Here is a 26918-nt window from a genome sequence, read left to right as displayed (position 1 = left end):
GGTTATTCAAACCAGTCGCAGTATCTGCTTCCAAAATTAAACCTGCACAGCTACAGTGGGCTCTTTAGAGAGTGTTTCCAAATCCCACCTCATGCCTCCTGAACTGTGGCACTCCTTCCCTCCCAGAAATATTTGCTTTACCTTTTGTATGTTCAGATAGCCTTGATCACTTGCATCCTTCCTGAACTTCTCTGTGGTAATATATAAAGGCTGAAAAATCATGCTATAAGCACATGGAGTAAGGTCTGCTAAAATGGATGATTTCATGATCAGTTAGACTGCTGAGAAATCTTAGACAGCAAGCAAACATTTGCAGCTGGGTTTCAGAGGTGAAGTGTTCTGTCATAATGTGGGAAACCCTTTTGCCCTAGGCGCTACCCTGTTGTGTTCTCCCCTCCAGAAGCTCTTCTGATCTTTCACAGGCATCAGAGGGAAATTTCATTAACAGACTCCACCAAAGGGAAGGATTCAACACTGTGTCCTCCACTCAGTCCCACAGCCAGCAGCTGGCACAGCAGACCAGGATTCCAGAAACTGCTCCTGCAGGACTGACTGTGCTACAGAAGGAGCATTTCTGACATCAACAAAGTGAACAGGAGCTCAGTTTGGGAAGGTGACACCACATACACCCCACCGTGACCCCTGTAGTACAACAATCTTCAAAACAACAACAATGAAGCTCCATTGTAACTGACACCAAAAACCTGGGTTTATTGTGCCCTTTAAACTTAAGGCAACTGGAGTAATTCTATAAAGAGCAGGTGTAAGAAATTGCTCCAGAGAACTGGGAAAGAAGAACCCACACCATTAGCTGTCTGGTATTTATTATTTTTTAATACAGAGAACTCACAACAAAATATTCTCTAACAACACACATAAATGATATCATAACCAATTATTTTAATTTCATCAACATTCATTTGCTATGTACATATTCTTCCATCTGCAAAAGTGCAATCCAAGAATGTCTCAACAAGAAACCTTTATGGACAAGTATATTTTTGAGGGGTTTTCTCACCAGTGGCCTTACAACGTGTTTGTCCTTGGTTACTTGGTACAGCAAAATGAGGAACACATGGGAGGGGGAAAAAAAAGGAAAAAAGAAAAATATTGGGCTAGATGCCTCCCTTGTAGGAATATTCCTTATTTTTCCAATTAAAGTCATTATGAATACACTGCTCATTACTGGAGATGTTAATGTAGATAGACTATAGGATAGTCTATGGTCTGGCTATAAAACACTGTAGTTTTAATGACTCTGCAGCACTAGACAGAACAACAATTTCAGGCTGTTCATGTTGGTAAATGTCAAATTACACATCAGTGTGTGAAAGATGTCAATTTTGTTAGTTATGGTTATCAAAATTTATCTGTAGACATCTTACTGATGGATGAATTCAGTTTTACACATCCAAAATATGAAGCCTACCTAAATGCAAGACTCTCCCATGGAAAGGAGAGTTAACTACTGGAAAAAAAAGCATTTGCACATGCAACTCCTATTACTATCACAAGGAGTATCGTGCACTTAAGAAGAGCAGAATGAACCTCCAAATCCAGAGGACTGCATTCTCATTTACAAAACATATTGCAGGCAAATTTAATCTGACCATGGGCCAGCTTAAAAGGAACACACAGCATCAGAGAAAGGAAAGGTAATGAAGAATAAACTAGCCAAATAAACAAAGCAAGCAGCTCCCTAGCTTGGGAGGTAATTTCCCTTATGATGCATTTGTAAGCTCATGACTACTTCCAGTGCTAGTCCAGACAGGCAGCAGAGCAACTGTGGTCTAGTTTAAGCTCCAAAGTAGCCATTAGGTCCCAAAGAAGTTGCATTTGCACTTCTACTTGGGCAAAGCCCAGGAAACTCCCCTGGCCAAAGGTGAGGGCTGACTGTTTGACTGGAATCTGCATGTTAGAGAAAATCGTGCATTTTCCAGTGACCCAAGAGCAGCTTTCAGTACCAACAAGAGGCAGGGAAAGCCTTTACAAATTAGGGATAATTTACTTTGGAGTGAAAGTTCAGAAGAACCTTTCTGTAGCTCAGCTGGTTTCCAATGAGGATTGTTTTTACAGTGCTATGTACGTTGCTAGCCTCCAGTTGAGAGATGTGTTTTACAAGAAAATAGGCATTCCTCAAGCAGTAGGTAAGACTCAACAGCAGAATTAAAAGGAAAAGCTAGCAAAGAACTAAACTGCCTTCTGTATGTAATTCCTTGTCAGTGTTAAGACTTTAAATGTGCTTTTCCCTTCCCATTTTCTCGGTGTGCTCCATTCCTGGTTTTTACTTCGATGTATTACACAATCTCTCAAATACTTATTTTTAAAGCTGACCATATTTCCTTTATTCCATGTCTACTCATTTTTGATTATCACACATACAGGTCTAGAGAGGCATCCAAGAACTTAAAGGGCAGAATTATAAATTAAGCTACTCCAAGGGAAGCAAGTGAACAAGTATCTAGGACAACTCCAGACCCCACTTCTCCCCTACCATGTGCATTGCACAGTGACACCCTCCCAACACTGCACAAAAAACAGCACACAATGCCATGTATCCTGTGTGGGAACTGACACCCTGGAATCATGACATGTGACTGGCACAGAAGACTGAACCTACAGTAAGAGATGTATGCTTTAACTGCTCTCTCTAATTGCTTCATTACAGGAGGTTTGTCTTTGCTGTGTGATTTCAGGCTGCTGCTGTCTGTCTGGTCTGGTTCTCATGGTCCTGCCAGGCAACACAACTCCAACCTTGTCAGCCACCCTAACCCCAGCAGAGTGCTCAACACACCACCAAAGCTGAAGGGCTCATCCTTCTGGAGGAGTTAATCCAAATTATATTTCCACTGCTCTTCACAAGGGAGGTCTACACTGCACAGCTAACTAGGTTTTATCTGCTAGAAACCTTCTTCCTGCTCAAGAATGCCCAAGGCCAGGTCTGCTCCTAGGGACAAGGGGTGCAGTGCTAATCCCACTGCAGCTGGGCTGGGTGTAACTTTGTGGTAGCCATGAAAGGACAGTGTTAGAAATCTCTCAAAGTCTTCCCCATAATTCTCCCAAGAGAAGAAAGAGGTTTTCCCAAAACTGATGCAAAGAAGACAAGTGCACAAAACCCCAAGAATGTGCTCCAGATCCAAAACCAAGCCGAGGAACTTGCACAGAAGGAGAGCACCAGTAGTGAAGCTACCACAGCCTGCCAACACAGCTGTTCAGACCAGCACTGCACCACATGAGCAGGGGGACACCCAAGGACATCGCCACTCCAACTGTGCCAACACTCTGTGCAGCTTGGGTATAACCTGAAGGGTAGCTAATGCTAAAAGGAGCTAATTCTGCAGTGGAGACAGCAGGAAATAAAACTCTGAACTTGGCATTTTTACACACAAAGAAACATGGATATTCAGCTTGACTTTTATGTGCATGATAATTTCTTAATTCGGCAGAAAGTGTGACGCTCAGTCCAACATAGGAAAAAACACTATTTTGGCTTCTGACTTTTTTGTTTTCTTTCCCAGGGTGGCAGACTATCAGGGCCATTTTCAAGACTGATTTCAACAGATATACTCGAAAAAGATTCTCATTTGGAAAAACACAAGGTTTCAGAAGGAACAAAAAATAATCCCACCATGTAAACAGAAAGAAACCCCACACTTCTCCAGTGGACAAACACTTCATAAACACACTATCGAGAAAAGGAAAAAAACCAAACGTTCCTTAAATCTCAACTGATTTGAGAAACCAAACAAAAGATTAATGACCTATTTTGAACAATTTATTTAAGGAAGGGAGAAATGGGAATCAAGAAACAACAACTGCAGAGTCTACAGGGCCAAGCTCTCTGATACAAATTCTCTGTACAGCACAGAGGCATGTTGAAAGTAAATATGCTAAGTTTGCTTTCTTAGAACATCTCCTTGTTTTTAGATCCTAGACTGAACACAATTTTGAAAGACAAAGGTGCAGCAATTAATTGTTTTAAAAAGTGATGACATGTTTTGTACTCAGTACCTCTCAGCTCCTACAGGTCTGAGGGCCCAAACCCCAGTTCATGGTTCTCCTTCCAACCAGCCACACAAGCCTGCAGCAGACAGCAAAGCCTCAGTCCCAGCAGGCACATACAATCACATCCCCATTCAGCTCAGCCAGTTCCTTCCCTAAAATGTCTGTGAAGAAACACCTTTAAATAAAGCATTTTAAGATCTCCAGCTTGTTTTGGTATGAGCAGATGACTCAGCTGGGCACATGACAGCCCTGTTGGAAGCAGCACTATTGCCTGCACTACAACTCAGTGAGGGCAATGCACATCAAACACACATAGCAGGAAGACACAATGCCAGAAGAATTCATTCAAGATTGCATTTGCTGGCACACATTTACATTCACTTGTCATGATACCTCAGTTTACCCTGGCCATGGGAAATCTGAAAGAAAGCCTGCTGAGGGGACTGGCAACAGAGGGCCAGCTCCTGCACCCCTGGGAACCAATGCAGAAGGCTGAATGAATTCAACAGTAACACAAACATTTCTTTCCAAGGATTTCCCATTTCCACCAAGCTGGAGGAACAACCCTATGCAATTACCCATTTTCCAACTGGACATATTTCTCTGTCCTTTATGTCTCCCCACACCCTTCCTATAAACTGTATTACAACTATACAAAAAATAAACCCAAGTCATTTTTAGCTGAACTTTACCCCACACATGGGATATATTGAAAGGCTATTAAATTGGCTTGCCTCCAACCTTCACAGAGATCTTGTCAGGAGGATTCTGGTTTTAACAACATGTATATATACATATTAATATGTACACTGACAAAGAAGCTGCTCTTTCAGTTAGAAAAGAAATTAGATTTCATCACAGAATGAATCCTATAAAAAGATATGTAATAAAGTTGAAATACCCATAAAATAGCTATTACTAAAGCAAAGCTTTCGTCAATAAGCCTCCAAAACTTTAAATGAAGAAAATGGCTTCACAAAGTGGTAGTCTAGATTTCCACAGTGAGGACATTGCTGGACGTTGCTGTATTCAGAGAAATACTGCATGCCAATCCGCACATCTATTACTGGTTTCCCACAGTGCTTACAGTTCAGTCGAGCCTGCAACAAACAAAGAAACAAACAGAAAAACCTTTTTGAAATAACCACACTCCACATCAGCTTCTCACCTCTGGAAAACAAGGTGCCAGAGGCAGCCCCCTGTCCTCCCCAGCAGGAGAAGGGGTCAGTCAGGATACTGGCAGTAGTGGGATGTGCCAGTAGGGACATTCCTCACCTGGACTGGGAACTCGCAAGCACACACCATGCCTTTCACATTAAAGACCACCACCAAATTCTGGGGAGTGGGTCACCTCCCACTCTGACTGATGGAAGGTAGAGAATATCAAGGTTTATTTTGTGCTGCTAAATCTCTGAATCCATTCCTCATTTCCCAGCACAAGAAGTGGTGTCTCAATAAATCATTACTGAAGCATCAAAGCTAAGAGAGAAATTTTGTATTTGTGCCACAGCAATTCAACCATTTAGGTTGACGTTTGAACATCATCTGTCTATGAAATATATCAGCATTTTAATCTTTTGGCTTAACAAATTTATAACTTGATCTACTTTATCAGCACAACGTGGTACTGTGTCACTTTAAGTGTCTATTTAAACATTTATAGTACGTATCAGGTTATACAAACTAAACATCACTTCAACACACAAACTGTTCTACAAAATCCAACTGAGAAAGAAGCAACATTAACTGGGTGGATATGAGAAATAATCCAAGGTCATAGGTGAGGATGGATTATTATTATTCTATTATTATTCAGCTGTTGCAAAGAAGTGAGACTTCAGAAGAAATCTAGCTGAGAAACACAGCCCATCTGATACAAAGAAAGCAAAAGGCAGCATGAAAGCTCAGCAAGCCCTTTGGAATAATCAAGAGAAGCAGAATGATTTGAGACTGTAAAGAAGTTAAAGAGTAAAAATGGCAAATGAGCAGCAAGGGTCTGAGCTGCACCATAGTTTAAACTCGCATCCCAGTACACTAATGAAAGCCTCAGCTCTCCACTGAAAAGAACAAAAATATTGTCTAGGCCACCTTGATTTAAGGGATTTTCCTGGATGAGGAGAGGAGAAAATTATTAAAGTACTATCCCTGTTGAGACCAGACTCAAAAAGAAACAAATCAACAGCTTCACTGCTCTGCTTGAAAAACAGAAATTTTAATACAATCTACTAGGTTATGAATTTTTATGGAACTCTTAACCAAAGTGTCTTCCCCTTTACTACTGTCCAGCACATCAGCTAAGAGTCAGTAATCTGACAATGGTTGCAGTTTGTTATTCTACATGCAAATTTGTGATGTAGAATTAAATATTTTGAAGTAAGGCACGAAATTATTCATAATAAATCCAGAAAGGCAATTTGGAATTCTATTATATACCATATTTAATGTCATTCTTCCGTATGCACAGAATCATCTGTAACAATCATGGTGAAACAATAATGCTTATTATCTGGCAATCACAGTCACTGCAGCTAATGCTTTTATAGCGAGTTCTTATACCATGTACTGTCACACTGTCCATTAATCATGTAATTAGGGCTTTTGTATAATGAGCTCTCAAATATTTTCTTTCAACAGAAACAATTCAGATTTGAAGCTGCTGACTTTTACAAAGGTAGCAAGTTAGTATCAGTGCTTTCCTTACCTTTAGAAGTTCCTATTTTTAAAAAAAAGGTACAGCCTCAAGAGACACTAAATTTGGAGGTAATGTATTAGTCTGTAGTTATAACTGCTACCAATGTCACCTTAACCAGCAGCAGCAACACCACTTGCCTTTTGAGCAACACGTTTTGTTAAATATGTTAAATTTAAAATAAACTGTCATTTTGCATATTGACAAACTGGTATTTCAGATGGCTTTAAAGTATGCACATTACCATGAAGTGATCCCAGTCTGAATGGGTGTATCTGTGCAAGGCTTCTGTCCTGACCTACTACCACCATCTGTGTGTCTGACTGAGCATCTGCAGCGGAGCACTGAGTCATTCCCAGACAGATGTTTTTTTCACAGCTGCCTACCCCTACCTGCATGGCAGAAGCACTCTGTCTATCACATGGACAATTAATTCTCTGGAATGCAAACAATCCTGCTGTCTCAGACACATTCTGGAGTAGCCCCAAGCCTTGGATCTTCGTCTCTCAAGGCAAAGATGAGGTGAGTGTTTAATGAACTCGAAGTTGCTTCAGGCTGTGGTGGGTGAGTGCCATCACCAGGGTCAGCCACAACAAAGATTAAGGAGAGCTGAGTAATCTCCAAGCACAAAGACACTTTGGACCTTTCTGTTCCCTTGGCACTTTTTTGCTGCAGTTATGATAAAACACAATTTATGAACTAAAAAAATCCTGGAAACATGAAACGTCTGCTCAAAAGGTGGAACTATACCTGGCACTAGTGATGCTAGTGATGAAGCATCAGATTTAATTTCCAATGCATTTAAAGGGGGCTTTATTTAAAAACATAAGTGTATTAACCACTGACCCTTGCAATGACTTTAGTTTGGCTAAAGGCCATTGTACCTCTGAAAACAAAGGCAGAGAGACCCATCAGCCCTCTTGTATTGCACTCATAGGTACAGGCTGGAAAAGAAGGATGGGAGGAGGAAAGGGAGAAAAGATACATAACCTTGACTTTATCTTATCAGTTGGAATTTCACCTTATGAGTATTTCTTATGTATGGTACTAACCTGACAACAGGGAGATGCTGCCAGAATATCATAGGTGTACATAGTTCCCAGCTGATGCCAGCTTCCATCCCATCGGGACTTGCACTTAATGCAGATAATTTTGTGAACCCCTTCTAAGCAGTCTACACAAACAGCATAGAGGTGCATAAGCCTTCCTGTGGACAGAAGAGACACATCTTAAGGAGCCAAAAAGAGATGATGAAAACAGACATTTTCTGCAACGTGATATCTGACCTTTAGTGATACAAATCACATCTTTCTTTTTTTTTTCTTTATAAAGGGTGAATGATAAAGTAAGAAGTACTTCTCTACAGGAAATACACAGGCTTGACTGAAGCGATACAGAACTCAGGAATTAGTCATCACCCTGCCCACTCTCCCTTACATCATCTGCTGGTAGGTCTTAGCAGAATATTTTAAAGAAGGAGTTGCTAAACCCCCAAGAAGAGATGCCAGGTTAAGCTGTAAGATCAGCTGCTGTGTTTCCAAAACCAGAATATTGCCCTAGCTTCATCTCCACCTGACATAAGAAGTGGAGAAGTGCTGAAGCTTATTAGCAAACTTGGTACAGATTCATTTAACAAATTGCTGGTATCTTCCAGCAAAGAGGGAACCAACAACCTAATAGTCCCCATGGAAAAAAAGCAACAGTCAGAAGAGCAAATTTTTTTCATGTACTTTCTTCTGACTGTTCATTAACAACAAGTATATTTACATTATATATTGCACATTCAAAGACTTTAACATGCCATTCACAACTATGAATATAATGAGCTCTATCATCACTTTAGGCTCTGTATGCACAATGGCTTTCAAAACATGAGTTACAATTATGTCCATAAACAAACAAGTGGCTCAGACCTGAAAATCAAATATTTTCACTACATACATGTGATTAAACTAACCAATGCAAAATCTGAGACCAACTTTCACAAAAAACCCCAAAATTCCTACATAAATTATAAAGATCTGGTACCTAGGTTATGCCTGACTTTTAGTGACTAAATTGATTTGCAATTTAATAGTGGCTATTAGAAAGGCCTGACACCAAGTACTAATCCTGTAACATACCAGATTTTGCACTGCTATGTAAGACAGAACTAAGCAGTAGTGAAATTACAGATCAGCCACAAAACAGGACTGTGTTCAACATGTGTTCCCCTTGGATTGCAACTTGTGCTCTTTAGCATCAAAGCACTGAACACATCACAAACTGTAATTCAACAGACACACATCTTGTAACTCTTCTACAAAAATAGGACCAAAATATTAATAATTTATTATTAGTCTATACCGGACACTTATAAAATTAGTAGTCTGTGTTTTAACTTGTTTTGGTTTTTCAGCCAACTATTTTAGAAAAACAAGAAAAAACAGACTCTTCTTAAAATATACATACAAAATAGACTTAGTAGTGTGAGCTGGTAAAAATTGAGTTATTCTACACTGGCATGTTCAGCTCTAGAAAACATGATGGGATGAAACTAAAATGTATATAATATACACATAACATATATAATTAGCTCTGTTCCTGAAGTGAACACCCAAGACTGGTGATGTTCAAACAACTCCATGCACAGCAGTTGAGCAGGAAGATAAACATCCTTCCCCATCCAAAGTTCCGCACCGTTGCTGCACTTTAAAATACTACATTCCCCCACCATTTAATTTTCAGGATACTTTTTGTATTGGAAATGAGGCACCTGGTATCTTAAACATGCCTGAAGTAACATAAATGATTTTCTGTACTGAAAAGAAAATAACAGCCAGGAATAGCACCTTACAGCTTAATTTCATTTCAGAGAATACTTCTGGTAAGAAACCATCTTACCCACGACAAGGAAGCAAACATTTTAACAATTAATTATTCACAGCAACTTGTCTGAACAAGTTTTTCAGATATATCATCCAACAGTTAAGAAATAATTAAGGTTAAAAAAAATAATTTCACAGTTTCATTCTTAGAGGCAAATGTTAACAAACAGTGAGTTTCACTATTATTACTAAACCAGCTTTTTGTACTGATAAAATCACAAGCACATTGTGTGACTCCCCATCAAAGCAAATAAGCATAGTTATCTCACACAGGTATATTCTGTTTATCCTGGAACTTTTCTGGCTTGTCTATTTGCCTATTGCTTTTTCTCCTTAAAGTACATTAGGCAAGACAGAAACAATAATGTTAGTGTGAATACAGTTTAGTGACTTAGTGCATAGTGATTAAAGGAAAGAAAAAAATAAAATACAAAGTTTACTGAGCAAAGGTATGTTACATAACACATATTATGACCATGCATGGGATACAATGTATTTTATTGAAAGGCGAGAAACTTTAATGTTAGAATACCTCTGGTTAATCCCTTACCAACGCACATTTCAACAATAACTCTACTTTTGACCATCAGACGAGGAATGCTTTCTCTGACTTATTTTAGCCACACTGCCTGCTAGCAGGCTGCAGGACAGGCACATCTAGCCATGTACCACCCACTCTCATCACTTAAGCTTGGGCCACGGCTTTCAGGAAGAGCTGAAGCTCATGCTGGCCCACATTCATTTGTTTCTCTAAGAGGGAAAAAAGAAACACCTGCTCTGGTCTCAACTCATCTGAGAGCCAGGACATAATCAAGACATAGCTCAAACACATGCAAGTTTGGAAATAAGGAAAAAACCTTCACTGCTACACTGCTGCTTTAACACACCATATTAAAAGCTTACTCTTACTACCTCTCCAGGCCTGTGTTAACACAGGCCAGACTTTTCTGTATTTAAGAAATAATACTTTGCTATAAAACAGAACTGATACTCTGTAGTCTGAAAGCAGATGAGAGGTGCCTCACCCTCATCAGCGGAACAAATACAACTTTCAGCCAGGCTGCAGCACAGCAGGCTTAAATTGAAAAGGTGGTTTAAAAGGTTGGTGTGCATCCTGGAGTAATGATCCCAAGAGATAAACGAGCATGCATAAGCCCCAGAACAGACTAGCTGGAAAACCTTCCCATGGTCTACCTAGAAATCAAATCAGAACTTGTTTCCAAACCAAACACAAGGCATGGATCTTCCTATATGGCATCATTTTAAATTCCTTCTAAGTGTTTCAATCTGATCCACATGAGTATGTTGGACATTATTTCAAGCTTTACAGAACTGCTTAAAAATGCAGAACCAGGATGAAAATCTGTAATGGCAGGGACAGGGCACAGAAGGCAGTTCCATCATTTAATGAAACCTAGGATGACTGACAGACAACCTGTACCTTGAAGGTGACAGGGAACATCATACTCAATCTCATCGTGTCTCGATGGGCTAAGGAACAGGGTCCCGTCCACCAGCGGAAACTGTTCAAACACTGGCAGCGCCCCGTGGCACAGAGCACAGTTTACAACATTCCTGTGGCTGGCACTGAGAGCAGCAAGGATGAACTTCCGAAGGTCCTCCCCTTGGCCCACCTGGGCATCGTCTTCCATCCGCACATGGAAAGTATTCAATTTGTGTCTGGGGATATGAGTGAGCAGCTCAGACAGATCGAGCCTTCTCAGAAACTGCACTGGGGTATCAAAGTGTCCTGATCTATGTGCTTGCAAGCCAGCTGCCCCATAATCAAAATGTGCATTCCTGTACATGCCCCCCCCAGCCATGCTCTTCTTGTGGGGCTCCAGGTGAATGGCATTCTTCAAGAACTCTCCCAGGTACCGCGAGGAACGAGGGCCGCTGAAGTGCGTGGGGGCGAGGATGGAGTAGCCGGTGGGAGGGGACTGGCCAGGGGAAACACAAGGAGAGCGAATGGCGTAGCTGCCCCCCATGACCCCCTTCTCCTGGGAGTTCTGCCTGTCCATAGAGTGCCTTCGCTGGAGGTCATTACTCAAGCCTTTCTGCGGCTTGTTGGCCGGCCTGCCTTTTTTGGCCTCCTCTGCTGACTCCGTCATGGACCTTCCCGTATTCTTCTCCAACACTGATTTCTTCTTCTTGTCATCCTGCATTCGCTTCACCTGGTACCAGTCCGTGTCCTTCTTCAAGTGACCCTGCCCACAGCGGCAGGAGCAAAACCGAAAAGCCAGGTCGTATCCCTTCTTGGTCCACATGTTTTGGCGACACTGCTTTTCGTTCCAACTCCTGGCTCTGCCAATGCAATTGAACTGGACGAGGATGCTGCTTTCCCACTCATAGAAGCACTGAAGGTGCATCCAAGTGCTGTAGGGACAGTGCTCGTTGTTGCATATAACCTTCTGGTAGTCATCCTTCTCCAAGTCCACGGGCCTCCCAAAGCTACAGATCAGTGGAGTAGCACAAGGGGCTTCTGTGGAAGGTAAAACAGATACGTTAATAACTTAATGGCCCATTTATTGCAGTACTTCCTTCAAACACTGTGACAAACACACCCAAGCTCTTACTAACAACCTGTATTACTAAAGGGCCACAAGCACCAGCTCTGGGTCAATGCAAAAAAAGCAGTATTTGCCAAAAAGAGGTAAGCATATGAAAGGAGATAAGGAAATGCACAAATAAAGAAAGAAGATGACACTACAGTCTGTGTAATATCCAAAACCAAAGCACCTCAGAAGCATAAGCCCTCCTCAAGTATTTGTGGATATCGTTGCAAGGCATTAAGAAGCAAGGAGAAAGCATCGTGAATGTTTCTGGAGAGCTGCTTTGAAGCCTGAGAGGCAACATGGGGAGAACACACAGAGATGCCTGTTTGAAAAGCAAGTAAGCAATACAAGTAAGTTAGCAAGTACACCCAGCTTTGCAATCATGGGGAGAGGCAGGAATTGTGAGGGAAAAGAAATTTCTTTTCTGGGGACTGAGCAAGAGACAACAGCTAGGGAGAGAAGGAGTGAGCAGAGAACTTTGAAAAGCACGACAAAGAGCTTACGTTCCTAGTACAGAAAGGAGGGTCTTCATTACATTGCTTAGGCAAATAGAGACTATATCACCACCACTGACCTTCTGGATAGCTAAATTTCACAAACCAAACAGTTCTGCAGCACAGACAGGTGAAAAATCCAAATGCAACATGATATTTTATCAGTAAAGTAGCAGCTTTGCTATATCCTTGAGCAAAGCGCAGTTTATTTCAATTATCTCACAGCAACAATATCAGCTTCTACACAAAAAAATGTTCTACAGAAGAATTTTCTGCATTTATGAACCAACAACGTTTTCCAGTTCCTCACCAAGTACCACAGACTACACATGATTCCCATTGCTGGCTGCTCTGTTGCAGCTGGGAGGGTCAAAAGGTATTGGAAATTTTCTACTGGAGCTTTTATAAGAACTTTTTAGATGCTGTAGCAGGTTGACCCCCACCACAGATACTTACTCAAGTATGACAAATACATCTCAGTATTTCTGTCTTCCTAATTCTTCAACTTCATCAGAAAGTACTGCTCCAACAGGGCAGTCAGGCTGCCTTTTAACCTCTGTATGCCTGCTTTCAAATATTAGCAGGCTTCTTCCAGGTCTTCCGTGGTCAAGTGCTGCCTCACCCTATCTAAAACACAGCACTTAGCTTCCTGAAGTTCCACTCAAGTCTCAGCCAGAGCCCCAGGACTTATGACAGAGACTTGAGGAGAGAGATTGCCATGACTGAATTTTTTTTCCCCTTAGGACTTTAAATTCCTATCTGTTGAGCAGGTAAAAAAACCACCACTCTGTTGCATTGTTTTTAATCCCATTTTTATCACTGCTTGCACAAATACCACTACATAATTTGCAGTAGAATGAGAGGTTTTATGCTCCTCGATGTACTTTGACTCCAACTCTCAGTATGAGACACACTATCCATCATCACCTGTCCTACAGCAATAATACACAAACCAGATGCTCTGCAACAACAGATCTTTGCTGTGCTAGCGGTCCCTTTCCCAGCAAGTTTTTGGAAAAGGCTATAAACAAACAAAATGTTCAAAGCTACCTTCAGTAAATTTAAGATTACTGAAATTCTTAAAACTTACTTATACCAAAAAAAAAAAGGCACAAATTGCACAGAAAAACTTTCCTGAGCCATTCCCTGGAAGATGCCACATCCTTCACTTAATTTCTCTGTTTCTGTTTCTAATGCCAAAAGTGACACACTTGCAGGAAGAGTTCTGCAACACCTTTCCTTCAGGGAGTGGCCTACGAATTGCAAGCAAAACACATTCCCAAAAACTTTCCTTTGAAGAAGAAAAGCCTATTTCATTTCAAAATATGGACTTTTCAGTCACTAAAAACAAATTACCAAATTGGAGAGAAGAGAGGCTTTCTCTAGAGACTCTTTGGAAGTTCCTTCTATAATGTAACAAATATTTTGTTATTGGTTGTCTCACATCTATGAAAAGCCCACTACCAATGACTAATTTTTCTCCACTCTTTTACTGAGTGTTATTAAGTCTAATGTTGTTATTATTTACTATAGTGTTGTTGGCCAAGAGCAGAAGTGAGCGATAACTTACCTGCTCTGAAACAACATCTGTCAGTTTACCAATTCAGAGAGTTTTCCCACCCATTCTCCCAGACTTTCACTCAAGTCACACTACCACAGCAAGCATCTCTGCAAAGCTTTTCTTCACTGACAGTCTTTCCTTCATCATATTTAAGGTTTGAAAGTATAGTTCACAATTACAGCATCCTTATGCAATTGACCTCAGAGAGGCAGTTAAACTGAACCCATGAAAGGCAAATCATCAGAAGTCATGTGAGGCAAGGTACCAGAGGCACCAATTTGAACAATTCTCACTTATGCATTTCCTTTATTCATCTATTTTGGTAGATATTCCTTTCCACCATTACAAGAAGGTAGAAAAAAAAAAAGAACATGCCAAAAATCCACTTATGCTCTCACTGTGTTTCAGAGAGTAAATGTTCTAACAGTTGGAGGTATAATTATAGCTGACAGCTGAGAAAGTACTACACAGACAGGTCTAGAATTGAATACAGACACTATACTTGTTCATCCATACCAGCACAGTTACCTGACTAAAAAAGGCAAGTGTTTCCTTGATCCCCTTCTGAACACGTTTTTGAGTTTGTATGCAAAAATGTATGATCTCTAGTTCCCTGAGAAGTTTACAGACTCCTCTTCACTATGTGGACAAACAATGAAATTAGTAAAATAAGTGACTGAAATACAAAAACCATCACCCCAGACTATGTCTGCAATTACTTATGATCATGTACTGGGTTTCCAGAGGCTAAAATAAAGGCGACTTTCAACAGACTTTTTTCCCCTTTTCCTAGTCAGTCAATGGAAATACTGTGGAATAAGATCTTCTCCAGTTTCTCCTTAAGAATTTACAGACACCAGATTACCTGAGGAACTTCCCATACAGCAGAACCACGGGCAAGAAAAGGCAAGGCTGCAAGTTCTGGACAGCAATGTCTTCTTCAACATTTAAGTTAACTAGATGATTGCAAAGTTTTCACACATTCCCTCATCTGATCTGCTATCTACACAGTGTGAACTGGCTGGTCACATAATCACCACAGCAAAAGCAGGCCTAGAGCAGGTGGAAGACAGCAACAGAATTAACAAAAACCTTCCATCATGCAAAAGACCCCAATGAACTGTTCAATGGTGGCACTGAGATTGCTTTGGAAAACATCATTGCTAAGAGGAGAAGCTGGTGTCTACTCACCTCTTCTGGGGACTCATCTGACATTTCACTACTGTCACTGTAGCTGCATGGGTAATACTCCAGAAAGCTAACAGGTCTCTCTGTCCTGCTGCCATGCTCCACAGCACGGGTTATGCCATGCTAGTCAAAGCACCTGCTTTCACTGATGCAGATTTGCTTTTATCCAGTCTGCTGGTTTGGAGAAGGCCTTGATTAAACTGCTGCAGTATTTCCACAACAGAAACTGAGAAGCCCAGCATGGCTAATTTGTCTCAGCAGAAAATTCTGTTGTTTTCTCTAGTTTTCCTGTATTTAAGAAAGCAGAGAATTCCACTACCTGAAAAGCATAAAAAACTTCAAGCCAACATTCGGTTTTGCCACACATTTCAAATTATCTGTACAAAACAGACTGTGCAGGACCAAACATCCCTTGCAGACTTCTCTGTACCCATGTCTCCTGCCAAACATAACCATGCCACATGTTCCTCCATAAAGAATAAATGAGAAACAGAAAACAGCAATTTTTGTGCAATTTTCCCAGTTCATGGCAACAGATATGCCTTAGAAGCAAAAGAGACAGCATTCAGATCAGTATGGGAGCCTCCTTTTAGGTAATGGGAAGAGCTCTTCCCACTAATTCACACCCTTGAAAGTGGTCTAGGTTATTTAATCACCATTTTATAAATGAGACAGAGCACTTTTTTTCCAGTATTACAAGACTTTAAAAATTCTTGTTATCAAGCTCTTGTACTTCCCATAATTAGAAATAAATTTTAAGATATTCTTCAAAAGGTCAGAGCTAGAATCATCGTCCTAATGTTTCATGATGACAGTATTAACAATTACTGCCAAGAGAGATTATGATGGGAAGTAAATAGAAATTACATGGCCACACTGCCCATCCACACCTACAGCCCCAAGCTGATTTGTCACCTAAATATATTTGCTTCCAAGTAGCTAACAGCTCAAAAAGATTCTGGTTTCCAAAGCTATGGAACTGAACTTCAGGGAAAATGAAAGATTACACGGTATCAGAGCAACATCTAATCTCCCAGCAGCTCCTTTCAAAAGAATGCCAAAATAATGATAAAAGAATTTCTGTTTAACTCTCAGTTTCAAGATGGGTTTCATAGCCTAAGAGAACAAAACAAGACAGCGTGCAGTTTTGTGGAGCAGAACAGCTTCAACGTAGGCTGTCAAGTTGCAACTACAAGCGCGTGCTGCTTCTCTCAATACATTATGTTTCCACATAAAAAAATAAATGTTTTCTCATATTCCTCTGCAGTGATTTGGAACAGTGATTTAGAAAATAGTTGGAATGAGCAGTACACAAATGTCTTCTAAAACAGAAATAACATACAACATTCCAAACACACGTACATTTGTGCAAAGACAGCTCACTGTTCAAACAAGGCTGTGTTTTATGTTTGACAGAGTCACCATAAAATTAACTTTTCTTTCAAAAATGAGAATATGACCGAAGACTGCAAGGAACCTGGATTGGTTTTTCTGGCTTTTTCTCATTTTTTCTGTTCGGGTTTATAAACATCCATAAAAGCCAGGAATAGGAACAGAAACAAAACATCTGAGAAATACCTCTTTCAACAACAACAACAAAAAAAAATCCTCCCACACGAACTGGTTCTACCTTTTAATAAAAAAGAAAGGCAGTATATGAAGACCGTCCTTCCCATTTTATGACCCAAATGAAAGCAGCAGAACAATAGCTGCCTGAGGAACTCCCCTCTGGTGAAGTATATTAAGGAGAATGTTGTTTACTTCTGTTCACACACACATCATAAAACCAAAGATGCACCCAGCAAGCCAAATGCAATGATTCCATGGCTTCAGTTTCGTGACTGCTCTCATTTGTTCCAAGCCCTCAATGCAGGTGCCTAAAGCAAAATTCGCTCTTCCCCTGCTATGCTCCCACATTATCCATTGTGTTAGGCACCAGAGTTTTTCAGTCAGTGGACAGAAACAGATAATTATTTCCCCTACTCGTCGGCACAGGTTTCGGCTCACTGCACAGATTTGCCATCCCTGCTAAAACTCCAGGGAGGTGTTAAACATGTGAGGCTGGGGGCAGAGGGAGAGGGAGGTGCGGTGGCGGCTGGATCAGACAGCTCTACTGTCATCTTGGAACAACTGTCAGGCAACAGGGGTTGTTAGGGATCTGCAAAAAGAAATTATCCCCAAAAAAAGGGAAAGGTCTTGGCACCAGATTGGCTGCAAAACACTTACTGTGGCTTGCTCTTGGTCTGCTGTTACTCTAGCATCTCTTCATCTATGCCAAGGACACACTGGTTGCCAGCACATTACCTAGGCCAGAAGGGCTCCTGTGGGACACATACCTTGCAAACCAAGCACTTTAACCTCTACCCTGCTTTCCCATGAACACTGCTGTCTTCACAACCTTACACAGCCAGGAATTCTTCACTCTGCCAGCCTGAACCAGAGCTGAGTCATTCCTAGGGAAGGCCACTCCCTACCAACCATCTGCACGAATCTTCTGAATTTCCTCTGCCATCAGCATAGCTTTATTTTAATTGAAGTCATACAATACTACTGCAGTAATACTGTAATGCAGCTGTAGAAAATAAACCACCACCACCACAACGAAACAGACAGAAAGAGAAAATCTGAATTGTGTCTGATTTATTTGCTTTGCTGAACCTTGTAATACAATCTAATATTCCAAAGATTACCAAGATGTGACAAAATGGTATTGTCATACTCATAACTAGTTAAATAGTACAAATTATATGGCAATACAAAAATGACTGGCCACTTTCCTAAGAGCCTAAGTGCAGAAGAAGAATGCAGTAAGAAAAAACGTTTCAAAAGTTGATCCAAAAGGCAGGCTTGGATCTTCAGAGCAGCAGCAACAACAAATAACAGCTGACAAAAAGAAAGAGAAGTCTCAAAACAGCTCAGCTCGGGGCTTACACTGGTAACACTCACTGACGATGACTGATATCTCTTCAAAACTTCTTAAGCAATCTTTGCTGAATGATCAAGACAAGAGCTTCCAGGAGGGAAGGGAAAAAAAACCAGCACAGCAGCACCTGGTAAGCCACTCTTATCACAGGCTTTTTCCTGGGATATAAGACTTTCTCATGCTCTTGGAAAGAGAAGCTAAGGCCAGCAGTCCATTTGCAGCAAGCAACAGAGAGAGCCAGTGCCCCTGCAAGGAGGAGCTGTGTGCAGTCAGTCTGGCTGACAGCTTTATATCTGTTATGCACCTACATACTGACATTGTCAATAGGTGCCAATCCAGAGCTCAATCCTTCCCCCAAGGACCACGCAGCTGCTGGCAACACCTACTCAGAAGGGATTTAAGGAGAACAAAGCCATAAGCAGCCCAGTTCTCTCATGCTTTACCCCATGTGCAAGATGTCATTAATTCTAATAAGTGAGTAGTAACATGAAGCAATCACCTTCCCGTAGAAAAGATTTCCAGTAATTTGGAGCTGCTAAACCCTGGTTCAGCTGAGAATTTAGGTGATGAGACTCCCAGAGGGCTCAGTAGCTACTAGAAGTATCTCCACACAGTTTACTTTCACTAACTACACACCTGACCTCCAAGGCAATCTCTTCATAATACAAAAATAAATTTAGAAAAACACACCTAGCAACTTCACAGCAGCAGGAAAATACCATGGAAATCATGAAGACTTAACTCATACCTGCCACATTAACACCTTCTAACTAACAGCACAGTCTGAGCTAATGCCTGTTTATGAAATCAGCAGCCGGCATGTGATACAGTTATCTGCAGCTCTCATTCAACCACCCACTCCCAGCTCAACCATCACTTCACCAATGTAAGGCAGAAAATCAAGATTGAAACTGTACAAACTAAGGAAGATAGGCACTTACGTGTGCACAATAATTCTGTAGGTTGTTTACACAGCCATCTGTGCTCCAAGCTGAACCTACTGCCTATGCTGCTGAACCCGACATGAGAATTCATATGGTCTTGTAGAAATCACCTTCATCTGTACAATTATCATCAGCCAACTTAGCCAGTTTCTTTCCATTTAGTATGTGCTGTCTGAATACAGAAAACAATCACAAACAAAAGCTTTGGCTTTTGCTTGGGATATATAGACCCCCTCTGTATAGGAGAAATCTTGCCCTAGCTTGTGCTGTAACACCTGAATCCAATTGGAAATATCCCCAGAGAACAGACTTAAGCCTCCACCTGTATCAGTACCAGGACAACCATGCACCCCCAATACTCCCATGTGAACTCTGATTTGGTTTAACCAGGTCAGAAGACAATTGGTTCTCTGTGCCATAAGCAATCATGCCCCAGCTAGGAAGACTCCTCAGCATCATGTGGATTTTTCCGATGACTTCTATCATGGTGAATGCAGAGATTAATGACTATCTCAAGACTGGTGGGCCTTAATATGTTTTGAACACTGGCTGTTGCTTAGTCTGCACATGAACTGTCCCCATAGAAAAGCACCATAACCACTAAATCCTCTCACTTTAGCCTTCCAAGAGTTTTTAATAACTTGAACTGCTACAGAGAACTATCCTTGGTGCTTCAAGAAACAGTCATTATAATAATAATTACTAAAGCAGATTCTACTGTACCTGCCTTAGCAAGTTTTCAGTGGCAAACTCCAACTCATGCTGGAAATAAGAGATAACTGTGGCATGCAGTAGATGCCCTCATGCCAAGCACAGATGCAAATACTGCAAGCTGGACTCGCTCAGACTGAGAGCCAGCTAGCCACCACACCCAGTCCGAAAGCACAAGAAGGCAAGAGAGAAAGGAAAGCAGGTAGAGTCAACCAACACCTCTTATATTTTCAAGTCTAGGGGTATTTGTGTCATTGGTCCATCCTCCCCAAATTTCAGTGCAACAGACTGTATTTTATTTTCCACGCTAAAGGCTAAAGAAGCTGGTAGAAACTCCGTGGAAAACAGGAGATTCAATACCCAGCATCTCTTCAAGACAGCAGCTCCTGATGTGAACCTGTTGGCTCCCAGACATCTCCCTCACAATGCCAAGCAGGCTCCCAGCCCTGTCGTGTACCATCCCTGGCATCTGTGTGGCACACAGAGACCTCAGCTGGACACTACTCCCACAGTGGGTATCGGCAGCACACAAGGGGAGACGGGGAGTGCCAGGCACACTCCATAGCCAGGTTCCAACAGAAGCTACCTCTTCTCCCAGCAGGCATCCTGGGAGACAGGAACAACAGCAATATCCCTCTGAAGGCCAGGAAGGAGGGCTGATAGACTCTGAGAGACAGACAGAAAGGCATAAAGGTTGAAGCGAATGCTCTCAAGATAAATGTCACTGAAGTCTACCAGGAAATGCCAGTGCTCAACTCGAAATCCCACAAGCTTTCAAAATGGAATTACCCACTCCAGTAACTAGATTACTGTTTCAAGAGGCCTCTTTGAAATTATTTGAATTTCTATCAAAAGGGTTTAAAGAAAGCCCATGCTCTATTAATCCTGTTATAATTTAGACACCTTGAAGATGAGCTGTAGTATTTTACTCTGAGCTGAATGCAAGGTTTTCCTCTTTTTTTTCCCCTTACACATGCTGCAGGAAGAAAAGCAGAGAAGGATGGACTTCTGCCAGCCATGACAGTACTTTAACATCAAAGGATGTCTCAATGTGCAAGGCTGTAAGCAAGGCTGAAGAAAACTTACAAATGTCTCCAAGGGCTAGAAATCATTTTGTCACTACTTGTTAGATCACTGTGAGTAAGATATGGGATAAGTGCAGACGAAGCAAAGCTATGAGTTCAAAAACTGTATTTCCTTGTATGAAATAGAGCAAACATCAAGCCTAAACCTTACTCATGAAAGCACTACACTTGAACAGTAACTAATCACATGAACACAGAATGCTGTCAGAGCACTGATAACCATTTTGATAGCAAATAACTAAAAACCCAAACTTAAATGGGTGTGTACTTGCTTGCATGAATGAATAATATTTATTTTACTCAGTAACACCATGAACATGATTCCATTTGCAAAGATTTGTAAAACATGAACCGCATTTGCTACCAGAGCATGTAACTGCATAGTTTTCAAATCCTAAAACTAACATGAAAGTCCTTTTGCACCTGATTTGCATTGACAGAGACAGTGAAATTTGCATTCAATTGATTTCTGCAGTTAGAAGAACACAATGTATTATAAGGCAAAATGATTTCCCCTTAGTAAATTAATAGGTATTAAATTTTGTAGTCACTGCAACAGAATAGAAACTTAATTTTCCAGGTGGTCTCATTGATATCAATGGGACTCCCTCAGGCTAAATAATCAGAAGGTGCCAATACTGAACATCACTAGAGTGCCAAACTGGAACTGGATGTTATATGCAGCAGGGAACATTTGACAGCAAATATTAATCCAGGTTTAAATCTACAACAATTCATTATCTGAAAACACTTTTTTAAATTAAACATTGCATTGATGAATTTCATGTCCACCTTTAACTATCCTACATCCAGGATATAATTGTTTCTTTTTTAATGAATCATAATTGTTAGCCAGTCACAGTGTTCAACACATTAGTCACTGTTGTGCTTACTGATTTCCCTCTCTATACACTTTTCTTACATTAGCATTTTTATTTGAAAGTAAATCAGTCTTACAAATTTGTGAAACCCAGGCAAAGTGTTCAAAAGCACTCAGATCTGACAGTCAGCAGCTCCACCTGCCAACCAAGGAACTTACCAGCCCTGCCACTTGTGCAGCTTAAGGGCTCACCTATGGCAGGGGGAGAAAAAAAAAATCTTAAAACAGGTGGCCAGTACACTGTAGGACAGAGATTTAGAGACAGTTATGCTGGGGGGTATTTTTAGTTTAATTTGGCTGGCTTTGCTCAATTACACGTTAAAGGAAAAAAGCACAGCTAAGAGACACAGCTTTTCCTTTTCTCTAGTCTTCCCACAGCAACAGCGCTGGAGAGAGCAGAGTGACAATGACAAAGGGATGAAGCAGCAAGGTGTTAAGATAGAGATCATCAAGCCAAAAAAGAGGACTTGGCTCTACTGGACGATGAGATGAAGAATGGAAACAAGGCAAAGAAAATGGACAGAATAAGGAATATTAGGGTCAGAAACAAATCTAAGTCAAGACTAGAGCAAGACGTTTAGAGGATAATGGGGTAAAACAGCTGGAGCACAGAATCTGAAAGTGTCCAGCCTCAGCAAGGCAGAGACAAAATAGGAATTTGTTCCTCAGAGCCTCAGATCTAAAAGTAAACTCTGTAGATTTTCCTCTTCTGATGATAACGCAAAGTTTCCACAAAATGTTACACTCGTTTATGTCTGCAGATGAAGGTAACCAACTGCTGCCATCAATGGGGTAAGTGCAAAATCCCATGCAGTTGCTGGTATAATTTCACATGATCACAGCTCAGATTTCATACAAAGTAACCCAGAAAACTAGCTAGAAAATCAGAAAATTAAAATCTTTTTTAGAAACATCATTCAATCACTCTGAAGACAGGTAACCTAAGAAATGAGACTTTCTGTGACATCACATCTCACTTTCCCTGTGCACTGTGATACTGTTAAACCAGTCCACCCACACCCTATAACTCCCTCTCCATGACTTGTGCATCACTTAGTGCAGAAAATGGATGCACTTAGATCAAGAAAGATTAATCTAGCATATGGTCTGATGGAAGAGATAGGAACAGAGGACATAGCTAGAGAACGTGAATCCCCCTTGCAGGCATCATCCCAATACCTGCTGAGAAATTGAGAGTGCAAGGTAAGAAAAGCCATCACATCTGGTCAGTGGTTGTGCTCTCTGCCTTCCTGATTCCCCTGTGGGAGTCTAGAACCCTTCAGGAGCAGTTTGAGCTCTGAACACACAAAAATTTAAACATCACCAAAAAACTATAAACAAATGCCCTGCTGGGGCAGGAGAAAAGTCTGCTGACATTTCTCAGTCATCATGCCAAAAACTGGATGCTAGTTTAAAGGAAAAAATTGTGCAGGGATTGAGGCAAAATTTATCAAAATGTAGAAGTGAACAAGAACCTTCCACAATAAAGGGATGCTGTAGTGGCAGTTCCCAATCACATGGCACACCTAGTCAGGGCTGCGCAGAGAACCCCAGAGGAAATTAAAAATTCTATTTCATTATGCCACATGGATGAGGGGCATAAACAATACATGGACAACACAACGAACTGTGAAGACTTAAAAGAAAAAAAACATATCTGAATCACTGTCCTTCATGAGAAAGTAGGGTCCTGATGTGACTGTGTAATCAGACCATCATACTGACATCACAATGCAAAGCCAAGGTCTGCACAGACATTTTCAACTGCTAAATCTGCTGCTTTCATCTCTGCTTACTTCTGCCTTGCCATATGAATGAAAGCAAGCAGGTTATGTCATTACGATCATGCACTGCATTCCCAGGGTACAGGTGGAGCAGGAGAGCAGTGACACCAGATACAAACAAATTACGCTAGAGCAGCACATGGTGACAATGCAGAGAGAAGAGAGAAGAGAGAAGAGAGAAGAGAGAAGAGAGAAGAGAGAAGAGAGAAGAGAGAAGAGAGAAGAGAGAAGAGAGAAGAGAGAAGAGAACCCAGGGTCTCACAGGACCAATGAGCCTGGGCAGCATGAGTCACAGCATGCAGCTGCACAGCCCAAAAGCAGCACGGCTAGGAGCTTCCCTGCAACCCTGCAGACTTAATCCATAACCCAGGTAGTCTCCCACAAACAGTCAAGACTTGACTGTGCACAGCAGAACTCTATTAACCCCACCACACACTGCAGCAGGCCACATCCTCCATAAACTGCTCAGCGATCAAGCAATCCTCCAGTACACAGCCTCTTACAAATGTCTGCAGTCTAGTAATGGGCTAGTTGCCTCCAGGGCGGTGGCTACAGTACAGAGCTTCATTTCAGATTCATTGGGTTTGAAGACTTGAGGGAATCTGTTATCATTGTCTAATCTTTTCCCGGCACGTGAGCCAGATTCCCAATTCTGCAGCGCAACCTGAACCAAAACTGTTGAAAGCTTTGCACTTACCAGAGAGAATACAATTTATGAAACTTACAGCTCAGCATTATCTGATGGGAAGTAAAATAAAGCGAGCAACCACATCTACCCCTCCAGCCTTTATGATTATCTGAAAATAAAGGTATGATGAGATGCAATGATCCTGTCAAGGCAAAGATCAGGTGTGCTGACCAGACAGCATACAGCAAATGTTGAAGCCAAGACGGCACCTCTGTGGTGAGAGGGTAAACAAACAGGGAAGTGAGGGATTTGGTGAAAGAGTCAAGGGGTACTTCTGACCACTGAAGTGATACGGAAGCAGGGAGAGAGAATAAAGGAGCACCTCAGGTTAGATGTCAGAAAGGCAGCCTCAGCTTCTGAGGAAGGTGGCCAGCAGAGGGGAAGGCTATGGCAAACATGTGGGACACACAGCCTTAGAGCAGAAGAAGACTGATAACGAGTCCAACTAGTGAGCTGTACCACTACCAGCGTTCACTGGCATCACCTCCTGTGGCACCTGCAGATGGAAAACCACCTCATCATCCACAGGCAATACAGCCACAGCAGAAATGCACCACTGCTGCCACTTGTGCTTGAGCAAAACAAAAATTCAAAATATTGCTTCTCCCCATCCAGAGAAAAGCCACCATGTAAGACACCACCGGCAATGTGGACATTGGACATATTACATTACCATACTGAAGTAATGATTAAAATACTCTAGCAATATTCTAACTCCTGTTAACCTCTCTTTTTTTTTTCCTTGTTCACTCACTTAAAGCAAATAGTAAAGAAAAAACCTGAAATAGACACAAAAACGAAATTCTAATAATTCTCCATGATTCTCTGGAGTAATAATCTCACAAAAGCAGTCTCGCAAAGACCGTTTGCTAAAGTGATTCGTAATTAATTGCTAATATTTCCAAGGAAAAGTTTCCATTAAATAATACCTGGGAATCAGACATCTTGAAAATCAAACTAAGACACTTGGAAGCGCCTTTCTAACAACCACAGGCAAAACTACTGTCACAAAGCACAATACCAGTTTTGAAAAGCATGGAGAGTAAAAAGCTGAAATCGAACTTGGGAGAGGAAAAAAGTGAAGAGTAGGGACTGCACAGCAGTTTGCAAACCTAGCAGCAGAACTAAGAGGTGGGGTTTTTTGGCTTAGCAAAAGTGTAATAAAATCTTTCCCTGCCTTTAGTTTTAGCCTGACACATCCTTTTGCAGAGAAACAAACATGAATAGCAATTCAAGTTTCTGCAAGGCACCACCTTACCAAAACCGCCGCGAACCAAAATCCAACCCACCGACCAAAGGCAGCATAAAATGGTTGATGCGAAGTGAGCACGTTGCCCTGACAAACCCAACTGCTGTACAGCGGCAAACAAAACTGACCGAAAGCAGGACTCCATTTTTAATCGTGACGGAATAAAGCGGGCATTTTTCAACGGAGCTTCCAATCAGCCGCGGCGCGGCCGCTGCCGGCGAGCGCTGCGCTTCCCGCCCGCCGGGGATGCGCTCTGCCCCCGGACCGGGCTCCCGGGCCGCCCGCAGCCACCGCACCCGGGCTCCTGCCGCGGGCTCCCGCCGCCCTCAGCATCGCCGCCGGCCCCCGCCCTCCGCCGGGTCACCGGGCGGGGACACCCTGCGCGCAGCCCCCGGCCCCGCCGGGTGTTTCGGGGAGATCCCGCCGGCGGCAGCTGCGCAGGGCCCAGTGGAGCCCCCCGCCGCCCCGGGCACCCGCCCGCACACCCCCGCTCTCCGGGCGTGCCCCCGCCCTGCGGGTGCCCCCGCGCCGCCCCCGGTCCCGCCTGCCGCCTGCGCCACCGCGGGAGGCCGCGGGCCCGGCCGCCGCTCACCGCTCTTGACGTCTCCAGGCGCCGAGCCGCCCGCGGCCGCCGCGCCGCCCGCTCCGCCGCCCGCCCCGCCGCCGCCGCCCGCGGCCGCCGCTCCGGCTCCGCCGCCACCCGCGGCACCGCCGCCCGCCGCCGCCGCGGCTCCGCCGCCCGCAGCCGCCCCGTTCTCCTGCTCGTCGCCGCTGCTGTTGGCGCGCTTGTTCTTCTTGCCCTTGCCGCCCTTCTGGTTCGGCATCGCGGGCCCGGCCGGCCGCCGCAGCGGGCGCGGCGGGCGGCGGCGGCTGCGGAAGGCGCCGCCGCCGCTACCTCCGGCTCATGGCGGGGCGGCGGCGGCCGCGCTGCGCTGCGCCGCGCCCGCGGTGGGCGGCGGGGCCCGGGGGGCCGGGCCGGGGAGGGTGAAAGGCGTGTCCCTCTCGGCCGCCCGCTCGCTGCCGCCGCCCCCTCCCGGAGCAGGCGCGGGCGGAGCGGGAAGCGCCGTGCACTGCGAGGGGGGGCTGGGGCTGAGCCAGGCGCGGACGGCGGGAGGGGCTTATCGGCAGAAGGAACGCCCCGCTCCCGCCGGCTCGGGCTGGGGGCACTTGCGTCTCCCGGGAACGGGAGGTCGCGCTCTGCCGCCGGGAGCCGGAGCTGTAGTCGGTGCCCCCGTGGCCGGGGCGCGGTGACAGTGACGGGCGAGCGGGGCCGGGGGTCTCCCTGCGCGCCCCTC

General features: G+C 43.0%; 1 protein-coding gene across 1 annotated transcript; it reads right to left on the bottom strand.

The window, feature by feature from the left end:
- Positions 1-812: 812 nt before the first annotated feature.
- HECA (hdc homolog, cell cycle regulator) lies at positions 813-26507 on the bottom strand. The gene is made up of 4 exons (XM_030945152.1): positions 26216-26507; positions 11003-12043; positions 7747-7901; positions 813-5105 (listed from the first exon to the last, which is right to left on the bottom strand). The coding sequence occupies exons 1-4, from the start codon at positions 26445-26447 to the stop codon at positions 4941-4943; spliced, it is 1593 nt and encodes a 530-aa protein (XP_030801012.1). The 5' UTR covers positions 26448-26507; the 3' UTR covers positions 813-4940.
- Between the last annotated feature and the right edge of the window lie 411 nt (positions 26508-26918).

Source organism: Camarhynchus parvulus, chromosome 3 (genome assembly GCF_901933205.1).
Source record: "Camarhynchus parvulus chromosome 3, STF_HiC, whole genome shotgun sequence".
Lineage (NCBI taxonomy): Eukaryota > Metazoa > Chordata > Aves > Passeriformes > Thraupidae > Camarhynchus > Camarhynchus parvulus.
The sequence above is the reverse complement of the archived record's forward strand: the minus strand, read 5'-3'. Positions and strand labels throughout refer to the sequence as shown.